Source organism: Crocodylus porosus, unplaced genomic scaffold, assembly GCF_001723895.1.
Source record: "Crocodylus porosus isolate Cpor-Errol unplaced genomic scaffold, CroPor_comp1, whole genome shotgun sequence".
NCBI lineage: Eukaryota > Metazoa > Chordata > Crocodylia > Crocodylidae > Crocodylus > Crocodylus porosus.
In genome coordinates, this window is record NW_017728951.1 from 50,640,772 (window position 1) to 50,661,329 (window position 20,558).

The 20,558-nt window shown below is 41.4% G+C and overlaps 1 protein-coding gene across 1 annotated transcript in view; it reads left to right on the top strand.

The window, feature by feature from the left end:
- SH2D4B (SH2 domain containing 4B) overlaps positions 1 to 20,558 on the top strand; it is a 116,829-nt gene that overhangs the window by 25,392 nt on the left and 70,879 nt on the right. Inside the window, exon 4 of the mRNA XM_019556328.1 lies at positions 12,077 to 12,224. Within this exon, the coding sequence (XP_019411873.1) occupies positions 12,077 to 12,224 (148 nt within the window). The remainder of the gene's footprint in view (positions 1 to 12,076; positions 12,225 to 20,558) is intronic.

Sequence of the window (20,558 nt, forward strand, 5' to 3'; positions counted from 1 at the left end):
TTTTTTAAATGGTCTTGATGTTCTGCTAATCAAGCTAACCTTTCTTAAGGCAATTTAACTGTCCACTAGCTCAGTGATTTTCAGTGTTTTTTGTACCAGGACTGATTTGTAAACATTGATGGCCAATCCTGACCCAGTGCCTGTCCTCCTAATTCACAGCATTGGAGACTTGTTAGCTCTTTTCAAAATCATAGATCCACTTACAGAGACCAGTTTTCAGGAGCAGCTAAGGTCTCAGCTTCAGTTGAGCAGGGAATTGAGAATAAGCCAGCTGAAAATTAGGCTCTGATCCTGCTCTATAACTGTGGACCATTTTTTCCCCTTCACTCTGCCCTTCAAAAACAAGTTTCATATCATATTCTGGGGTGTGTTATAGGTGAGAATTTATGGTAATATTCTGCCAGTGATTTCCCACGAGTTATAATCCACACAGGAAATGCTCACATATTACCTAGATTCTTCTTCCAGTTAGTAGGTCAGATCACTAATTTTAGCTGATGCCAAGAACTAACCACTCATGTTTCTATATATCAGGTTGAGGAAGCTGCTGATGTGTGGAGTTGTGGCAGGAGGAAATCCTGTGCCTGTTATATGTGTGTCATTAATTTTTGTGCAGTTGTCTTAAATGTATTCCTCCCTTTGTTAGAAATGAGAGGAGCAACTTTTGGAATTGTTAAAAGTAATGACACTGTCTGCCAAGCAGATTACATGTGTAGTCAGCAGAATAACTGTTTGTGCTTGTCCTCCTCAGATCCCCAGAAAGCAAAGCCCTCTTGAACAAAGACTCTTACACTTCTCCTCACTTTATAAGTTGCCACCCATACCATGTTAGCAGCTACTAGAGTCAGATTGCTCTTATCTGAAGGATAGCAGAACAACGCTCTTCAGTCACAGTACCTTTCTTACATTTCAAAGAAAAACACACCTTGCAAAACTGTGGCAAATCATTGCATTGCTCATGTAACATAGTGCCACTTGCATTTAGGGGAAGGCAATCGCTTATGCTTTTTCTGCAGCTTTAAATTACTGATAGCAAACTCTGCTCTGAGCTCAGTGGGTGTGTCTACACATGCCCCTGACTGCACAGGTCATTTTTGACCCTACTGCACAGCAGCAACAAACTACAGCAAAACTACATGGTTAGTGCCTGCCAATGCTATGGTGTCATAGCGTCTCATGTAGACACACCCACTGAGTACAAAGTGAGTTGTGGTTTGAACGACGATTACTTACACACTTAATTTGTGCGCTAGGAGACATTCCATAATCCATCACAAATTGTTATGAGGTTGGAAGCATTGCAAAATTTCCCTGTGCTGTAAGGAAGACCAGAACCTGGTCCATTTTGAATACCAAACTTCAGTAATTTTTGCTCTGATCCTACTCAGGGAATGTGGCTTATTGTTTTTTTCACTTTCCCGTAGCTCAAACATTGGAAAAGATTGCGATGAAAATGAAATAAAGAAAAACTACCTTAAACCAGAGGCCTCATTGAAATGAAAATTTAAGTCTCAAAGTTTAGCTTGTGAAACCAAAAGGTTATAAATGAAAGCTCTTCTGCAATATCAGTATCATAATAATAGCTTAATTACCTTGAAGCTCCAACCCTACAATCAGATCTGTATTTGTGGATGTTCATATTTCAAAGGGACTCATAGGATATTGCCTTCTTGGATGCAGTTGGGGGATTGCTACCTTGCATAAAAAACTCCTGTGTAAATGTTCTTAAATCATTTCATCTTTCTTTTTAATTCATATACATAATTTTCTAGGATTGATTAAAAACAACAGAGAAATGTAAAAGTCAAATATCAAACCAGATGGCCAGCTTGGTCAGTTGTTCAGTTTTGCGTCCACTGGAATATCTACTTCCACTCCATGTATTCTTTTGATGTCTTCCTTTGCATGGTGCAGTAGCCTATTTCAGTAGCTATATCAGATATCTTTAAAAGAAATATGACTGGAAAGTATATAAAAGTGCTTCTAGCATTTTTTAAAAAAAAATATTTATTTCCCTCTAAGAATTTAATCAAAGCAGGATAACGGTGGAAAAAAAGGCAAATTGATTAAAAATCTATTCATGTTTGACTGCAATCATTGAAATCCTAAAGAAATGGGTCTTTCATGAATGATTCAGGGGATGGAATGAGATGCAGCTCAGTTAGCGAGCCCACGTTAACAAGTTTAAAATATTTAACACATCATTAATCATCCTTCTGTGATGATGACTGGACCACATTTAAAACAGTCTCCAAAGCAGGGAATAAAAAGCATGAACTCCATTAAAATTTCATCATCTTGAAGCATTTTGATTTGGGAAATTGAAGCTCTCTGTCCATTCTGCTGATGTGTTTAATTTCTAACCATATTGTATCACAACTCACCCTTTTTAAATAGCTTTTATTCCTCTTGACATATCATGGGACTTTAAAGTTGTCTGGATTAGATAAATTATATCTTCACATATCAAAGTGAGTGATGATCCCTGTTTCCTTTTGCCAATACTAATCTTACCTTCCTTGGTGTTTCTTAAGCAGAGAGTCATTTAATTTATGATGCCATAGTCTAAGTGTTGATTGCTCTATTTTTGTAATTTAAGGGCAGCTATCCTTTTATGCCCTTTCTGCAATTGACAAATAAGAAAGCCAATTACTGACATTAATCTTCTGCTAATTCTCAAAGACTGTGAGATCCTGGGTATCATTTCTGCTGTTATCTGTCATTGCTGCTGCTGCCAAACAATATGCAGAATAAGCAAAAATGAAAGGCTTGAGTCTTAGCTAGGTGACCATAGAATTCTTTATAGACTTAGAAGAAATAGTGGTGCGATTATTGAGTGACTGCTTTGTCTGCTCCCTATTCAGCAAAGAACTATTAATGGTAATGAACTATCTACTTAACAACTTGAGATGCTTGCCCAGATTAATGATACAAACACAGCTCATAACAAAGCTAGATTCTTTCTTAGGAAATATTTGCAAAATGAAATGTATTTTCAGCAAAAACTTGATAAAGTTCATTATAGCTCCATCGCAATATTTAGTAATATCTAAGAATTCTGAATATAAAGAAAAAAAACTTATTATTTTTCTTCCTGCTCCCATCGCTTAAAAAAAATAAATAACTTTTTTTTCTTCATACAGTTGCCTATTTATGTGTGATAAAAGTTAGAGAGTTGTTTGGTTCCTGCTGAGAAGCATATCTCACAGTTTCCTCATCCTCTATTTTGAAAATTTATGCTATTTTAATTTTAAAATAAAATATTTTCCCCACCACACCAACTGTGGTTGTACTGCCAGAATCAGACTCTTTATATAGGATATTTACCAAAAAGTACTATTGAACTCTGACAGTTTCTACCACCAAGTAGATTAACAAGATATGTTTAAGCCACTAATGAAAATAATGCCATGTTTCATAGGCCCAAAAGATCCTTGTTTTGCAGGGCTCACATTTTAGGTAAAACACAGTAAATTTGGTCTTCAGCTTGTATGAGTTCCACACAACTCCATTTCCTTTAATAGAACTATGCCAATTTACATTAGCTGAGGATCTGGTTCAGCAAGTGTAAACAGTTCACAGGAATACTACACAACTGCTTAGAATATGAACTGAAAGTGTTGTCTCCTAGTGAAACTTGAGGAGTGATAAGATATTATTGCCTGAATTGGAATTTTGCCAAAAGAACAAAGGTAATATCTGAAAAGGGTACAGGTCTTTTGTGATCAAAAAATGGTTATGATCTCAGATTTTTTGTGGCCAGAGATAGTCATAATCTTTGCTTTCCATATTCTCCAAAGCAGAGCTTCTGTGTACCAAGGCACTAAGCCAGGTCAGTGGTTTTTTACTGCATCTTTGTCTATGGTAGATAATTATACCAGGTGTAATTAATACAGTACAACAATAACTGGCATCTTCTAGAGTGTCTAAATAAGAACTCCTTCACTTGCATTTGTCCTTGAACTTATGAACAGGGTAGTGAATTGATACCTTACACTGCTCCCTGGAAATGAAGAGGGGGCAACTTTTGGATGGGAGGTTAACTTTTAACTTAATGGCTAAGAACAGAGGTTCAAAATGCCCCAGGTGGAACCGATTCAGTCTTTGCAGGATTTTCTAAGCTGCATAGAGTGGACACATAATGAACTGAACTGAACCCAGAATGAACTGATGTTCAGTGTTCCAGTGACTAAAGCAGGCAGAACCCTGCAGTGGCCCAAGCCAGGATCCTGGGGACAATCATGCATGCCTCCCATCATGCCAGATCCTGCTGAAGGCTGCTGAACCCATCCACTTGGCAGGCCATACCTGATTGGCTGCTGAAAACCATCCCACCCTCTACTGTCAGCCACAGGCAGGGGGAGAACCAGCAGACAATCGCTTCTCCCCAGCTCTGCCCCCTCACCAACTGCTGGTTTCTCTAAGAGGTGGGGATGGGAGCAGGGAAATGGACACTTGGTCGGGCAGGGGTTTGCATGACATGGGGTGTGGGGGGAGGTGGTACCCCTATGCGAGGGCTTTTCCACCATCGGGAGCTCACTGAGTCAGACTGAGAAAACCCCAGTTTTGCCCCTTTGCTAGCTGCTGGCCTCTCTGAGAGGTGGAGGTGGGGGAACGTACCCTTGTGTCTGGCACTGCTGGGCAGTGCTGGGTGGAGGATTTGTTTCCCCCTCACCTCTCAGAGAGACTAGTGGCTGGTGAGTTGGTGGGGTTGGGTCTTTCCCAGCCTGGATCGCTGGGTTGTGGGCAGGTTGTAAAGCTCCTGTTGTGGGGGCTGCCCTCCCCCAACACTATGCAGATTCCTTCTGGGGTACTGGTGGCAGACTGGGGGTAGGGAGAGTCTTACGCCTCCCCTTGCCTCTTAGAGAGGCTGGTGGCTAGTGAGGGGACAGGGCTGGGGCTTTCACAACTCGAGAGCTCTCTGGGTTGGTGGAGGAAGCCCCCCTTGGGTAGGGATTTTCCTCTCACTCTGTGCAGACCCAGATGCAGGGGGGAGGGGTTTGTTCCCTTGTGTCCCCATCCCGCTGGACTGACAGATGCAGGCTTAGGAGAAGAGGCTATACTGCCTCTGCTCTGTGACCACTAGGGATGGGGCCATCCCTGCTGATTTAACTTAAATCAGTTAAATCTGACACTACATCCAACTAGGTTTATCTTAAACTGGTTTCAGCCTTTTTAATAGTGGTTTATGTGCACTGAACTTTTTTACGTTACAGGGTTTGAATTGGTTTTCAATCGTTTGCACCTGCTTATGTGTACTTCTGTCCCTAACCAATTTGTATACAAGCACGTTTCTTCTGAGCAGGAGAGAATTTTCTGAACAAACATCTATTGAGGAAATTCACTGGTTTTGACAGATTTCTGTTGAAACACAGGTAGGGTTCCAGAGGCTGTGGCTTTGGGACTGTTTTGCTTTGCAAACTGTCAAAGGATCTTGGAGCTTCCTGCCGCAGAGCTGAGTGTGTGGAAGCTCTGGGAGCTCCCTGGTTCTACCAGGGCCTCTCAGGATCTAGGCTTCTGGCTCCCTGGCAAGGAGCACCCCAGTCTGCATAGCCCTGGAAGTTGTAGACATGTTGATGTCATAGCAGAGAGCCTGGAAATGCTGAGGCTTCCAACTTGGCTTGGGGAACTTAGGAGCTTGGGAGCCCTGGTTGCAGGTAGGGTACTTAGAACTTCCGGGCTTCCTTTCTGAGGAGTAGATTCTGTTTCTATATTGATACAATGGGACTCTTCCCCACTTTCTGTGCAGATTTGGACAACACAAGTAGACCCTAGACCCTGAGGAAAACTTCTGCTCAGTTTAGGAAACTATCAAACTGAAACATTTTGATTGTTCCACAGGAAACTCATTTTTGACAATTTGCAGCTTCATCTGCACTAGTTGGAAACATTAGCAAACAACCTTGTCTAAGAATAAGAGTGATTTATTTAGAGGTGGTTGCAGTAGGGCTAACAAACTTTGTATAAACATGGCTTTTCTGCATTTGCAGGAACTTTGTGGAAGACTCTTGACTTGCCAGGGGCTAAATAACATAATTTAGTTCACCCAAATTCTCCAGTGTCCTTAAAACCAGAGGGAATGCTTCTAGCTACTGAATCTCCAGTATAATATGCTGCAGTATGTTAGTAATTCGGAACCGAGTATTGGATTGGCAATTTTCTGCCTAGTCTTTGAGATATTAAAGGATCACAGAACTAGGTGCTATTTCTTTCATCCAGCAGCCAGGGTGTGATATTTCTGATGTGATATGTGGATTATTAAAGCTGCTCTTTACTTACAATTTTGACCAATAAGACTGCACTTATAAAGACTGCGCTTATATGGAGAAGCAGGCAAAGTTGGTGGCAAAGTTTACCAACTGAGTTGTCTGTGTAAAACTAGTCCATGTTCATAGAGATGCACAAACACATATACCTTAGATTGATGTTTTATATTTTTAAAATTCGTTCTCTCTTAAAAGGACAGCGTGAAAGAGTTTTGTGAGTTTAGAGCAAGCTAACAACTTTTAAGTGCTCATTTTTTTCTTAGCAATTTCTCTTTTGACTTTGGCTTTTGAAGATTAAAAAAAAAAAAAAATTGCTGTAATTTTCTCACCAGGCAAGACCTCCCCCTTCTCACTACTCAGAGGTTTGCCAAGATTCTGTTGTTCCCTTAGGTTGTAAATGGATTTAAGGAAGTCATTTTTGTCTTGGGTTTTGTCCCTAACATATACATTTACAAAGGATGTGAACAGGCATTCACTGCACCCAGTCTAGGCCTTATTTTAAGCCACCTCAATTGGGAAAAGTTTAAGCAGCAGCATGTGCAGTCATTTACTGCTCCTGGGAGACACACAGGGAGCGTGACTTGGGGTGGGTGGGATCAGTGGGAGCTAATGCGTCTTTTGTGGGGAATTGCTGGGTCCGTGGGAAGGGGAAAGATTGCCTGGTTAAGGGTGGGGGGTCAGGAGGCTAAAACTAGCCCAGTCAAGGTCAGTGGAGGGTGGTGTGGGATTAGCACAGCCTGCGGGCTGGGGTGAACACTTGGGCTTTCCCAGCCCCAGGGCTGTGCTGCAGATGTGTACAGGTATTCAGGAGACTGGGTTAATACTCTACTAGATCAGGTTAATCTGATCTCCATCTGAGTTAGTGCACCTCCTGGGGTAAGCTAACTTAGATCATGCACACCATTTTTTGATTTATTAAATCTCCTGAATGCCTACACAGTTGGGCCTCTAGATCAACCTAATCTTGAATGTAATGTCTGTACATACTCATATCTAGCATTTCCAAGCTGCAATGATGCTCCTCTGCCAGTGGGTGGTTAGGGAGAGCACACTGCCTGACAGGCTTATCCTGAGAATGACTTGCAGTTAATTTAGAGAAGCCTCTAGGGGAAGGGTCTCTGAGGAATAGTGTTAGCATATTTTACATGGCACACTTCACAGGAACCTTATGTGGGATAATGGGTGTGAATATCTGTGGGAACTTGAGACAAATGGTTTTCTTCTGGGAGAAAATGCAACATCTGTTTACAGTCTTAGATACTGTCATCTTTTTCACAACAACAACAATCTAGGAATTCATTTTGTTTCTTTGTTTGTAGATTTTAACTTTTAGTTAGTGGTGTAAATTGGGAATTTTTTGCATGCCAAGACTGCCTATTTCATGCCCACTTTGCTTGTGGGTGCTGGATATGCTGTTTTGCCGAAATGATGAGAGAAAAGGGGTGCAGGAAAGACATTTCACCTTACAAAAGATAGGGAAGAAGAACTGAGCAAACACTTTACTTTGAAAATAGAACAAACCCCTTTACTAACATCAAAGGTTATAGAATCCTTAGCTTTACACCAAGTAAGACCAGAGTTTTTGGGTTCTTGCCAGACCTCTGTCAAGAAGCTGCTGTGATTCAAATCTAGGTTTCCCAGGAGTTTTGATATATCAGAGTTGGAAGTTCAACTATTTTTTCAGGACATGAAAGGTGGGTAGTCTTAGAAATAATAAGACATCCTAGCATTAACATATAAAATGCATTTAATGCATAAAATGCATTAAAGTATCGTATTGGGCTTTATGCTACGTGTAGCCTAATTAATTGTTCCCTACATGTTGTGTTATGGAACCTGTATGTTCTCCATGGGTACAGTGTTGTTAATATTTATTATTTCAGCTGGGAAGACTTCAGTTTTTCTCAAAAAAAATTCAAAACAAGGGGATAAGTCCTATGTAGTGAAGATATGGTGGCGTCAATGGAAACATTATGTTGATGTATGCGACTTGAAGATCTGGCCCTTTAAGAAGCATAAACAGTATTTGACTCATTGCAGAAAGCAGAGACTTGCACTTGCTCCTGTTTCCCATTCCCTGAAGATGATGATTGCTTGTAATTAGTAAATTGCTTGCTTTTTTAAATCACTTTTAAATGTCAATGGACATGAAGCATTTAGAGCAATGTCAGCTGGCTGAATACTGTGAAGCAAGTGATCCCTGTGAAACCCAAGACACCTGTCCTTGTTTATCCACAATTGACAAAGTATGACTGTTCTTTTTCTAGCCTTGCTAATAGTGAGTGTCATTTCTCCTTAAGTATACCTTTCTAGTGTGCTCCATGCCTCTGAACAGCCAAACAACTCTTATCTTTGCTGCTACTTCTGGCCCTTGCTGAGATTGCAAAGGTCACAAATGAAAGACAAATACTTTGGAGAGTCATCTAAAATCCTCTGATCCTTGTAGCAAAAGCTTCTCAACCACAAAAAAAAACACTTTTAGGTAGAAAAAAGAGAAAATAAAACTTGTTTTGCAGTGGGAAAGCAAGACACAATGTTTTTTATATGTTCTGGAGAGAGCCCCTTCTCTCTACTGGAAATGCAGCTGTGTTCACATGAACTTCTTTTAAGGATAACAAGGAGTGACAAGCAAATACTAGTTGGTATGTGACCATGACTTCTAGGCGGCCTATAACTACATATGTGACTTCGACTACAGGCCTAGTGTGTAGGGGCCTGACTAGGAGTGACAGCTGTGAATTGCCAGTAGAGGGCTGGTAAGCCCAGGACAGGCTTTTATCCATGATCTGGGTGGGGGTGTGTGAGAAATGGATTGTGGTGGGAGGAGGAGGGAACAGAAACATGAAGCTGGGAGGCAGAGCGTTAATTGAATGGGGGTGATTAATGAAATGGGAGGTCGAAAGGAAATGGGGGTGGGAGAAGGGTGATGAAATGAAGGAAGCCAGACACTGGAGGATAAAATAAAAAGAAGTAGAAAAAACCCTCAAAAAGAAAGAGGAAGTAAATTAAAGAAGGTCTCATGTTTTAATAAATTGGTATTTGGGATTGGTGCGTGTGTGTGTGTGTGTATGTGGGGGGGTGCTGTTTGTTCTTCCCAGGGTGGATGGGAAGTGGGAACAGTTAGAAACAATGCTTTTGGGAGCCCCAGCTCATGATTTGACCCCCAACCTTGTTCTCCCCCACTCCCCTAGACCCCACTCTTAGACCTATCCATTAGCTCTGAGATCTGACTAGCTAGCATATTCTCTGAAGGCTGTTTGCACAAGGTCAACCTCCTGGGGTTGGAAAGATCACACCCCCAAGGGCTGGAGGGGGAGTTGGCTTGGTGCCAGAAGTGCCCCCAGTGCAGTTGAGTTCAGGGGGTGGAAAATTTGTCCACATAGAACATAGAGGGGATACTGCACCCTGGGATGCTGGAGGACTTCAATGTGAGTAACTCATCTGTGGGGATTGCCCACACATTAATGGAATATGATCTGGGTAACACAGATCAGAGAGAAACCGCCCTGGAGTGGCATAATTTTAAGATGCTAGTTTCAGGTATTAATGTGTGGACAATCTAGGGGTTAAGAGCTTAATTAATGTGTAACAGTAGCACTAAGACTAAGTACTGTCACTCCAAACATGTGAGACAACTCTACAATATATTAAGAGAAATAGAGTGAAATACATCTCTGACATTTTTTCCCTCCTTTATGAGTCTGGGAACCTTTGACCCATGTACTTTTGCCTTTCCTTCTCAGAGACCCAGATTGCTTTCTTGCCTGCTAGGCAGACATGTAAGAGACTTCCTCTATATTGGCAAATAGTAACATTCCTGGGGAGGAGAAGGGTTTTGACCAAGGCATTAGCCCCAGGCGCTGCCTTGGGGGCAGAGGAATTGGGGTGTATGTGTGGAAAAGTAGTTGTGGTTAGTGGTTGGCACTGATGGCATTGCTGCTAGCAGCACAGTAATTGGTGCTGCCCTGTGCATCAAAGATGTCCCATGGATCAAAGGGAAAATATATATATATATATATATATATAAAAATAAATACTAGGTTCTGCTAAAGATTATGGTGCAGATTGAGCCCTCAACATTGGTGATGTCTTGTTCTCTATTTGAGGTGGTGACATTAGTCTAAGCAAACTAATACTGCAATCCACTGGCAGGATGAAGTAATTACTGAGAGTATACCACAAATTTCAGAAGATGGTCATAGCTAGGAACTAATGCCAAGACTTCAGTCACATACACTTGTTTGGGGATCCTGATTAGCTCTTGTAAGCTACTATAGGTCAAGCTGTGTTAGCATGGTACCTGGAAAAGAGACATCCAAGTAAAACTTGGATACCAAACTAGCGCTACAGCATAACTCTGCACAGGGTGGGACTGAGTCTTGATCGGGAAGTTATGAGATTTAGAGAATATCAGTAATCAGTTTATAGTCTCAGTCCCAGTATCTCTTCATTCACTTGTATGTATTTAGAGTGTTTAATAAAATGGACTGTAGATTGTATTGGTCATGTTGTGAACCCTGCTGTAATGAAAACTGCAGCAGTATATAACACACTGGATTTATTTTTGGAGTGATAAAATATGTCCTGCCACAAAGTTCAGGGTATATGCCCATAATATAATAAAATACACTGAAATGTGTAGAGATCCTCCTTGGAATGAAGGAGCAATCCTATCCAAAAATCACTGTCCCACTGTACAATCCTATCCAAAAACCACTGTCCCTCTCCCACTCTACCTCTCTACCCCATACCCAACAGTTGGGGAAAAATGAACAAATGCAACTTTTACATTTAAGAACCATTTGCTCAAATGCCTCAGCATAGGTGCCATGCTAGAACAAGTCAGTCTCTTTTAACACATGTAACAGATTATTTTCTATTCATTTAAATAGCTATAATACTTTCCAAAGACTTTAAGCCTAAGAGTACGTGGTTGTGTACTGAACCCTGGGAGATGTCAAAGACCTTAACCCACCTATTTTTCGATGTCACTTTGTTCCCATTGAAATCAGTTGTAAAAAATCCCATCTAAAAGACACAGTTAAATCAACACTAATCCCTTTTGAAAATACCATTGTTAAGCCTTACACATGCCCAGGGTACTTAAGGCTATTGGCTAATAAAAAGCCATTTTTAGTTGAAAATCCACTGCAAAGATTAGAATGGAAAAAAAATCAGTTTTATTTCATGGGGCTGTTCTTGGGGATTAGTTAATGTTGAATTTCTAGAATAACCCATATTTGCTCTGGGCCTTTTTAGGTACAGGTTGGATTATGACAAAATGTTTGTGAGGAAATTATATTATCTAACTTTGGTGTTATAGAAACATGTTCTCTTTGTTGCTTATACCATGTAGATGCTGTACTCCGTGCTGCTAAAATAAGGAAACTGTAAAGCACTTAAAGCAAACAATGAATTCCACAAATCCTGCATTAGAAGATATGAGTGGTCTTTGACTTAAAGATGTCACCCATGGTGATGTAGCAACAGGGCAATTTACTGAAATATGGCTAACAGTATCACATGACAGCAAATTTTCCTTGCCAGATTTCAGGCAAGCAATCCGTTTTCAGTACTTATATGGCCCTGGCCACTGTAGTATGTTATGATAGCATTTGGTGTATTCATCTTCAGAACATCCTATGAGATAGAAAAGTATTGTTATTCTTATTTTATAGATGGAAAGGTAGTGAGACTAGTGGCGATTTGTCCACACAGGAAGTCTGGGGAGAAAGAGAGATTAAATTTATTTCCTAAATGCTGAACATCTTACTTCACTAGTGATTTATGATTCACCTTCTTTCATTTAGAAAAGAGAAGAAGAAGAGAGGCAAAAAGGTGAAGAACTGATACGGCAACAGGAAGAACTTAGAGCAAAAGAGTTGTACTTGAGTCTCAAGCAAGCTCAACAACATAGCCAACATAATGAGCATGAGGACCAGGAATGGGCAGAACAGTGTGAGTAGAATTAATGTCTGAATGAGCATGCTGTGTGCAAGTCTTACCTAAAGACATGAAAGCTATATGCATGTGTGATGTTTATAAAATTCACACAAAAAAGTAACATGGAAAGGAAGCTTCTTTTTAGAACCACACAAAAAGGCAGTATTCTAGATAAACTTACATTTATGATTTGGTTCTGGTGTCCAACCTGGCTAAGTGCCTCAAGTTAAAATACTAGGGGTTTTTTTTAAAGCACCTTGCACAATGTGAAATAATGCATAATTTTGTAGAAAGTAACTTATTTTACCGTGTCTTTTCAATTTTGTTAATTTTTCTTATTTCAGATTTCTTCTTGTATGTTGGCATTTCTCTGTTTCTTTAAACTGCCTTTTGCCACTAATAAATTCTTGAAAACAGAAGTGTTAACAAATATTGGAATATTTTGAGTTCAGTATAATTTGTAAAACTTAATTTAAATACAGAATATTTTGATCTGCATTTGAGCACCTCTCCTGTAGGGCCAGATACAGACATTACACTTTTTCCCACATAAGTGACTGGAAACTGGTTTATAACTAAAAGGAAACTGTAAAGCACAAAAGAAGTTTGGCATGCAAAACCAGTCTATACCTGTAAATAGAACAGAAGTTTGGCACACATAGACTGGCTTAAAAATGGCAGAACCCACTCTAAGATTTGCATCCCCTCTCCCCGCCGCTTGCAATCAGAGGGCAAATATGTGTTCTGTTTGCTACTGATTTAAGCTATTCCACTATACTGGTTATATAAAACGGAATGACTTGGATTGATTCTGCCTCGGGCTTTTTGAATGTCTGTACCGCTTAGCCTATAAGTCAGTGTGATCTTGTTAGCCAAATAGTTACTTCCTTTCATGCTGGTAGGGTCAGACCCCGATGCCAGTACTCAAGCAGATTTCCACTGACTTTAGAGGTTTGTTTTGTAAAGCATTTAGATCAGGGGTTGGCAACCCATGGCATGCATGCCGAGCATGGCAAGCAAGGCCATTTTCCTCAGCATATGTTGGGGCCGGGGGGTGGGGAGGCAGCAGCTTTTTGCAGCTGGCTCAGGTTCTGGGTAGTTGCTGATAGCCATGGAGCCTGGGCTGGGAGGCAGAGGCTTTGGTGGGGGGCAAGGGGCACAAGCAGAACATCCTGCCATGTACCTCTTACCCTTGTTTTGTTTTTCTGGCATGCTGGCACCCTGGCACCTTCCAAGATAGGCATTGTGGGTTTTTTCAGCACTCTGGCCAAAAAACTTTGCCTACCTCTGATTTAGATCATGATCTTTAATGGATCTTTGTGTGATTTTGTCATTCCATAATGATCATTGCTCACCTTCTTTTGTAGCTCACTGAAATCTTTTATCAGTATCATATGTGTGACTAGCAAAAATTTAGAAACCCAACAGAAGCTTGTATATATCAGTGACCCAATTAAAAGGGAATGACTACCTGATGGTGTGTGCTCTATATACAGTCAGTCCAAGCCAGGCTGCAGGGACTAAAATGTATTTTGCTCTCTCAGTCATATAGTTATAATGTGGGGATAGTCTGTGTACTCACTTGTACATGGGTGAAGTTCTCACTAATGATGAGAAGTACACAGTTTTACTGAGCGAAGACTATACTTCATGCCTCCTCATCTATATTGGTTTGATTACTCTGCACAAAGACAGCAAGACTAGCTCTAACAATTACATTGTCTTAATTATGTGCAATAAAACTTCTAAAACAGCATTTGTGGGAGAGGGTCAAAGATAATTGTGTGGTGAATGAGATAATTTAGCATCTTCTGAAGTAGGGAAAACTAAACAATAAAGGTTCTGTTCTGTAGAGTTGCTAATTTACAGCAAAGGAAAACTGACAGAATTAAAACACATCTCAAATGCATGAGATAAAGTGGTGTATTTTTCCCTCCACTTACGGCAAAAGTCAGGAGACTAATTGTCATAGTCCAGCCACCTGCCATTGACATGCAACTAAATCATTTGATACTAAATTATTTTGCTATATATGACACACTGGTGTCAAATGTGGTAGCTCATTGACATTATTTTTGATAAAATAAAATGACCGTATATTACATTTTCTTTGAAGAAAAGAATTATTTTCTGATAAATACTGTAAGTACCGGACAATTTGTTCATTCCAAAAGGGAATTTATATTTTCTTGTACTCTAGGTCTCTGAAGGCCATTAGACATTACATAGACATTACACTTCACAACCCAATAATGTGTTACAACCCATAATGTGATACGTGTGCATGTGGTTAAATCTCATTTAGGGGCTTGATCATGGCTTGATATCAAAAGCTTGATGAACATAATTTAGCTGAACCAGATGTAGCTGAAACAGGTTCTGTGACTGGTTTGTGATGTCTATCATGCAAATGTGATTTACAGTCCACCTGCATTGAGAGTTTTGTAATTTGTCCATCAGGTGTAGTTCCAGAGCCTGTATTTTCTTATCTCCATGCTTTGTTGTTCTGTGTCGGTATGACTGAGGTAAAATAGATAAAGCAGGTTTTGTTGCTGGAAGTGCAAAGTACTCAATTATCGCCTTGGTATTTGCCAACTTGAAAATTCAAGTAGCCACTTGAGCTAGGAGGTCTTAGCAGTGGGATCCTGGACTGTCCTGCAGCTATAATGGCTCAGATATGGGTATGAGATGGAGCTGAGACCAGGCACACTCGATGCAGGGCTCAAATATGGGTGTGAGATGGAGCAGAGATTGGGCACGCTCGGTGCAGGGCACAGACAGGGGGTGTGAAATGTAGCTGGTATTTACCAACACTGAAAGTAGCTGCTTGACATGCACAATAGTGGGATGGGCAGTGCCTTGTTCTAGGAGGTTTTCCCCTCATCCTCCAAGCAATCACCCGTGAGGTGGGGGTAGGGTGGGATCTGAGGATCAAGTGCAAGCTTGGTGTCAGTGACCATGATCTGATTACTTTCCCTGTCCAACACAGGGTGGGCAAATCCTCAGCTTTGGGAAGGCTGACTTCCACAGACTCAGGAGACTGGTTAGTCAGGCACTAAGGGACCATGGCCCCCTAGGAAGGGAATGGTTTTTCCTAAAGAACTCAATCCTCAAAGCGCAAGTGAAGTCCATCCCGTCCCACAGGAAATGCAGTCAGAGGGCAGGAAAGCCCCTTTGGCTCAACAGGGAACTTCTGCGTCTCCTAAAACAAAACAGAGAAGCCTATATCAGATGGAAAACTAGAATCATTACAAAGGAGGACTACTCTGCACTAGCCCATATCTGTAGGGAGCGGTCCAGAAAAGCCATGGCAGCAACTGAACTCAGGCTAGCCACTGGAATCAAGTGTAACAAAAAGTCATTTTGCAGATATGTGGGAAGTCAGAGGAAGAACAAAAGCAACACTGGCCCCCTACAAGATCAAGTGGGGCAGCTGACACCCAAGAAAAGGCCAATTTCCTAAACAATTATTTTGCGTCAGTTTTCCACCATTTTCCACCAGTTTTCCAAGGGGGTCACACTGTCAGATAGGATGCAAAGCAACCAGGGCTTGGGAGATGGGCCCACGATTGATGCAGCTCAAGTGAGAGAACACCTCGAGAGGCTTGACATCCATAAGTCCATGGCCCCAGACAGATTACACTTGAGAGTCTTAAAAGAGTTGGCAGACATCATAGCATGCCCTATGGCCAAGATATTTGAAAACTCGTGGCACTTAGGTTATGTACTGGAAGACTGGAAAAGAGCCAGCATGTTCCCAGTCTTCAAGAAAGGAAAGAAAGAAGATCCAGGGAATTACAGACCTATCAGTCTGACTTCCTTTCCTGGAAAGATCTTGTAGAAAATTATCAAAGGATCCATCTGCAACAGACTAATGGAAGGCAGCCTACTGAATGCCAGCCAACATGGTTTTATTACTGGAAGGTCTTGCCTGGCCAACCTCAGTCCTTCTATGACCAGGTGGTGCATTGCCTAGACAAGGGTGATGAAGTTGACATTATTTATCTGGCCTTCAAGAAGGACTTTGACTTGGTCTGCCATGATATCCTCATGACCAACCTGGGGAACTGTGGCCTCAAACATCTCATGGTCCGATGACTGGGGAATTGGCTCCAGGGTTGGACCCAAAGGGTACTAGTTGATGGGAATAAATCAACGTGGCACAAGGTTACCAGTGGAGTCCCCCAGGGCTCAGTGCTTGGGCCGGTAGTCTTCAATATTTTCATTAATGACCTGGATTTGGGCATCAGATGCAGACTGAAAAAATTCATGGATAACATGAAACTATGAGGGAAGGCAGTCACGCTGGAGGACAGGCTGGGGATACAGGCTGACCTGGACATGCTTGCGAAGTGGGCAGATCTAAACCTGATGGCATTCGATGTAAAAAAATGCAGGGTACTCCATCTTGGGAGAAAAAACCAGCATCATAGTTGTAGGCTCAGCACCGTGACTGAAAGGGACTTGGAGGTCTTGACTGACCACAAGATGAACATAAGCCCCCAATGTTGTGGCCGGCAGAGCAAACCAAACTCTAGCATGTATCTACTGATGCATCTCGAGCAAAACCAGGGATGTCATCCTCCCACTTTACTCGGCCTTTGTGAGGCTGCAGCTGGAGAACTGCATCCAGTTTTGGGCCCCCCACTTCAGGAGAGATGTAGATAAACTCAGGAGAACCCAGAGGACAGCCATTCATATGATCAAAGGTCAAGAGAGCAAGCCTTACGAGGAGAGGCTGAGGGACATAGGACTCTTCAGCCTGGTGAAGAGAAGGCTCAGGGGGGACTTGGTGGCTGCCTATAAGCTCGGGTGGGGGAGGGCAGGAACATCAGGATCTGGGAGAACAGTTGTTAACCAGAGCTGCCCAATGGATAATTAGGTCTAATGGCCACAAACTTCTAGAAGGCTGCTTCAGACTCGATATAAGGAAAAACTTTTTTACAGTCTGAGTGTCCAAGGTCTGGAACAGACTCCCCCTCAAGAAGTGGTGCAAGCACCTGCTCTGGACTCATTCAAAAGGCATTTGGATGTTTATCTTGCTGGGATCATCTGATCCCTGCAGACTTCCTGCCTCTGGCAGAGGGGCTGGACTTGATGATCTCACAAATTCCCTTCCAGCCCGTAATGTCTATGAAACCTATGTATTGAAAATGCTAGTTCTCTGCCAAGAATCATAGCAAGTTCTGCAAACTCAGATCCTCCAAATAAAGATGACTCTGTTGCTACCAACACTGTGCCAACAATGAAAATTCAAGTATGCATACAGATACAATAAAAGACTGTCATGGTCTTGGCAATGGAACGGGCAAAACTTCCATTTATTATACTAATAAGAAAGTAAGACTCCATGTTAGGTGTAGTGATGGAAGTGTTACAATAAGAAAAAGTAAAAGCTTTTAGCTCTGTAAAGAGATACTCATAGTATGACCTCCCTTTATGTTGTAGCAAAAGACTGTTTTTTCTTTGGAGGGGTAAAAATGATGTAGGTTGGTGGAAGCATTAGCACTCCTAATGAAGGAATGTTGTCTTAATACCTGTCTTGTGTAGTGTGCAGTGTGAGAAATTAATATTTTGAAAGGAAGAAAAGTATACAAACTGAATGTATAATTCAACTCTGTTGTTTTATAGTTTGATTCGATGAATAAAGGAGAGCATCAACACGCAGTTCAGAAGTGCAAAATAAAAGGGATTTCAAAGCATTTTGTAGACAGAATTAAGCCTCAAAATGAGCTTCTGAGTAACATTGAGCTTTACTCAGTACAATTGTATTTGAGGAATGTGGTAGGTGAGGTGTAGGAGTAACAGCCAGGACAGGAGCCAGGCACTGAACTATTGGAGGCCTGTAGGGGCATTATAGGTGTTGGGGTCTGGGAGGGCGGCTCAGGGCTGGGAGCTCACATTGGAGCTCTGTTAGCCCCTAGCCTTGCACAGGCCTTTCAGTCCTTGCTGGCAGCTCCCCAACCTTCAGTGCAACCCCCTGAGACAGTGAAGCATTTTTTCAGCTAAGCTATGGTGAGGAGGTAGCTGAGACTTTATGGTCCTATGCGTTTTGCTCTGTTAAATTTACTCTTATGCTAACCCACAATTACTTTACCTTTATGATAACTAGGCTGCTATAGCCAGAATAAGAATGCCCACACAATCTTTTAAGTTGTACAAGCAAATGGATAGAAACTGGAAGGCTAACACATAGAAGGAATTAGTGAGCAATCAACTTGGTAATTGCTACGATTCTGAAGTCAAGTAGCTCCTTGACCACAAACAATGGTGGGGTGCCCTCTTCCCCCTACCCCCTCCCTGCCCACCTCAGGAAGAAAGTAGGCTCAGAATAGCAAGCAAATAAATGTTATTCTTTACAGAGAGGATAGCTTTAATTTATTTTATATACATACATACATACATATATACGTATTATTAGTTACAGCTAAATTAATGCTAAGGTATTAAATTTAGCTACTTAAATCTTAAATATTTAAGCTTATAATATTTATTTATTTATTTAAGGCAAAATATTTAAGCTTTCACAGATTTAAATTAAAGCTAAGTAATTAAAGCTAAATTAAAATTAAATAGATATATTTTCTGTCTAGAACAGCGCCACCTAAAGCATAAAAATTTGAAGTACATGAGTATGCTCTGTAAAAAGCATCATGGTATCCATCCAGTGGTGCTATGAGGTAAATAACTTAAAACACATGATCAATTGAACATATATCACCCACATCTACTTTGGCATGCACCTAAATTGGATGCAGTTGAATCACATTTAGATAAATCCCTTGTATGTATATCAAGGCCTTGAGGGATTCAGTGGGTTGAAGGAAGAAAACTTTTCAGTTTTATACCAGCAGGGGCTATGCCATTTTAGACCAGCTGACAGTCTGGCCCATAGAACTATATTTCAGTTTCTTACACAAATGCTGGATATAGAAAGATATCACGTTTGTACGTTTGTAACGTTGTAGGCTCAGCACCATGGGCTCACCACCTCCTCACCATAGCTTAGCTGAAAAAATGCTTCACTGTCTCAGGGGGTTGCACTGAAGGTTGGGGAGCTGCCAGCAAGGACTGAAAGGCCTGTGCAAGGCTAGGGGCTAACAGAGCTCCAATGTGAGCTCCCAGCCCTGAGCCGCCCTCCCAGATCCCAACACCTATAATGCCCCCACAGGCCTCCAATAGTTCAGTGCCTGGCTCCTGTCCTGGCTGTTACTCCTACACCTCACCTACCACATTCCTCAAATACAATTGTACTGAGTAAAGCTCAATGTTACTCAGAATTCGTACTCAGGTATTAAGACAAACCATGGGAAAAGATCTTTAGACAGAAATTGTTAACAAAATAAAACACTATAAAATTTACTAAAAATAAAAAAGAGTAGCCTTTTCCTCTGTCTTTGTACTTGTTTTCTTTTTTAACATTTTTTTTAAAACACCAAAATGGCTTTTCTGTTTCTATAGTTTGCTGGAATATGCGGTGTGGTACAGGTGCTGTGATGGGAGAAAATGGAAAATGAAGATCAAGATATGAAAGGAGGCAGGTTGCTGGAGTGCCAGATTCAGTAGCACCATTTCAACTGCATCTTTTTTCTGATGTACGCTGTTTGCAACCAGTAATTTCTGTTGTATAGACGAGCCTTTAGAGAACTTTGTAAATTTAAGGGGAATCAAAATAGTACAGCTTCTTCTATCACCCTCAAGCCCTATGTTTTATCCAGTAAGGATATATTTACACTGCGGGCAAAGGTATGTTTACACCATGGCTGCAAACAAGCTCTCGCAGGTCCTGGCTCATGTTTAGGAGGCTTAGTTTAAGCTGCATAAAAAATTGAGTGTAGATTGCTGTGTGCAAACATTTGTCACTCACCAAGAGGGTGTGTGGGCAGCTGAAAGCCAGTAAGTCAGGGCTGGGCACAGACCCAGGCTAGTAAGTAAGGAAATATAATAGGTAAGAAAAATCAGATCCACAAAGTCTAAAGTTGTCCCAGTTATTGAACTTTACATGTGGAGAACCAGAAGAGAGGAGCATAGCTAGAAAAGCAGCTAGTACAATGATTTAAAACGCATATGTTAAGGTGTAGCAGGACACTAAGGTGCCTACTACTGAAAAGCAGCAGTATGGGCTCAGGTGCTGGTTGCTAAGGGCGACCAGGAGGAGCTAAGGGCCGGCACGTGGTGGGCCAGCTGATGGGAGAAAATGGATTACATTAATGATGTGGACATTGGAGTCAGGAGTGGACTGGCCAAGTTTGCCGATGACACCAAACTTTGGGACAAAGCATCCATGCCAGAAGATAGGCGGGTGATCCAGGCTGACCTGGACAAGCTCAGCAAATGGGCAGACGAGAA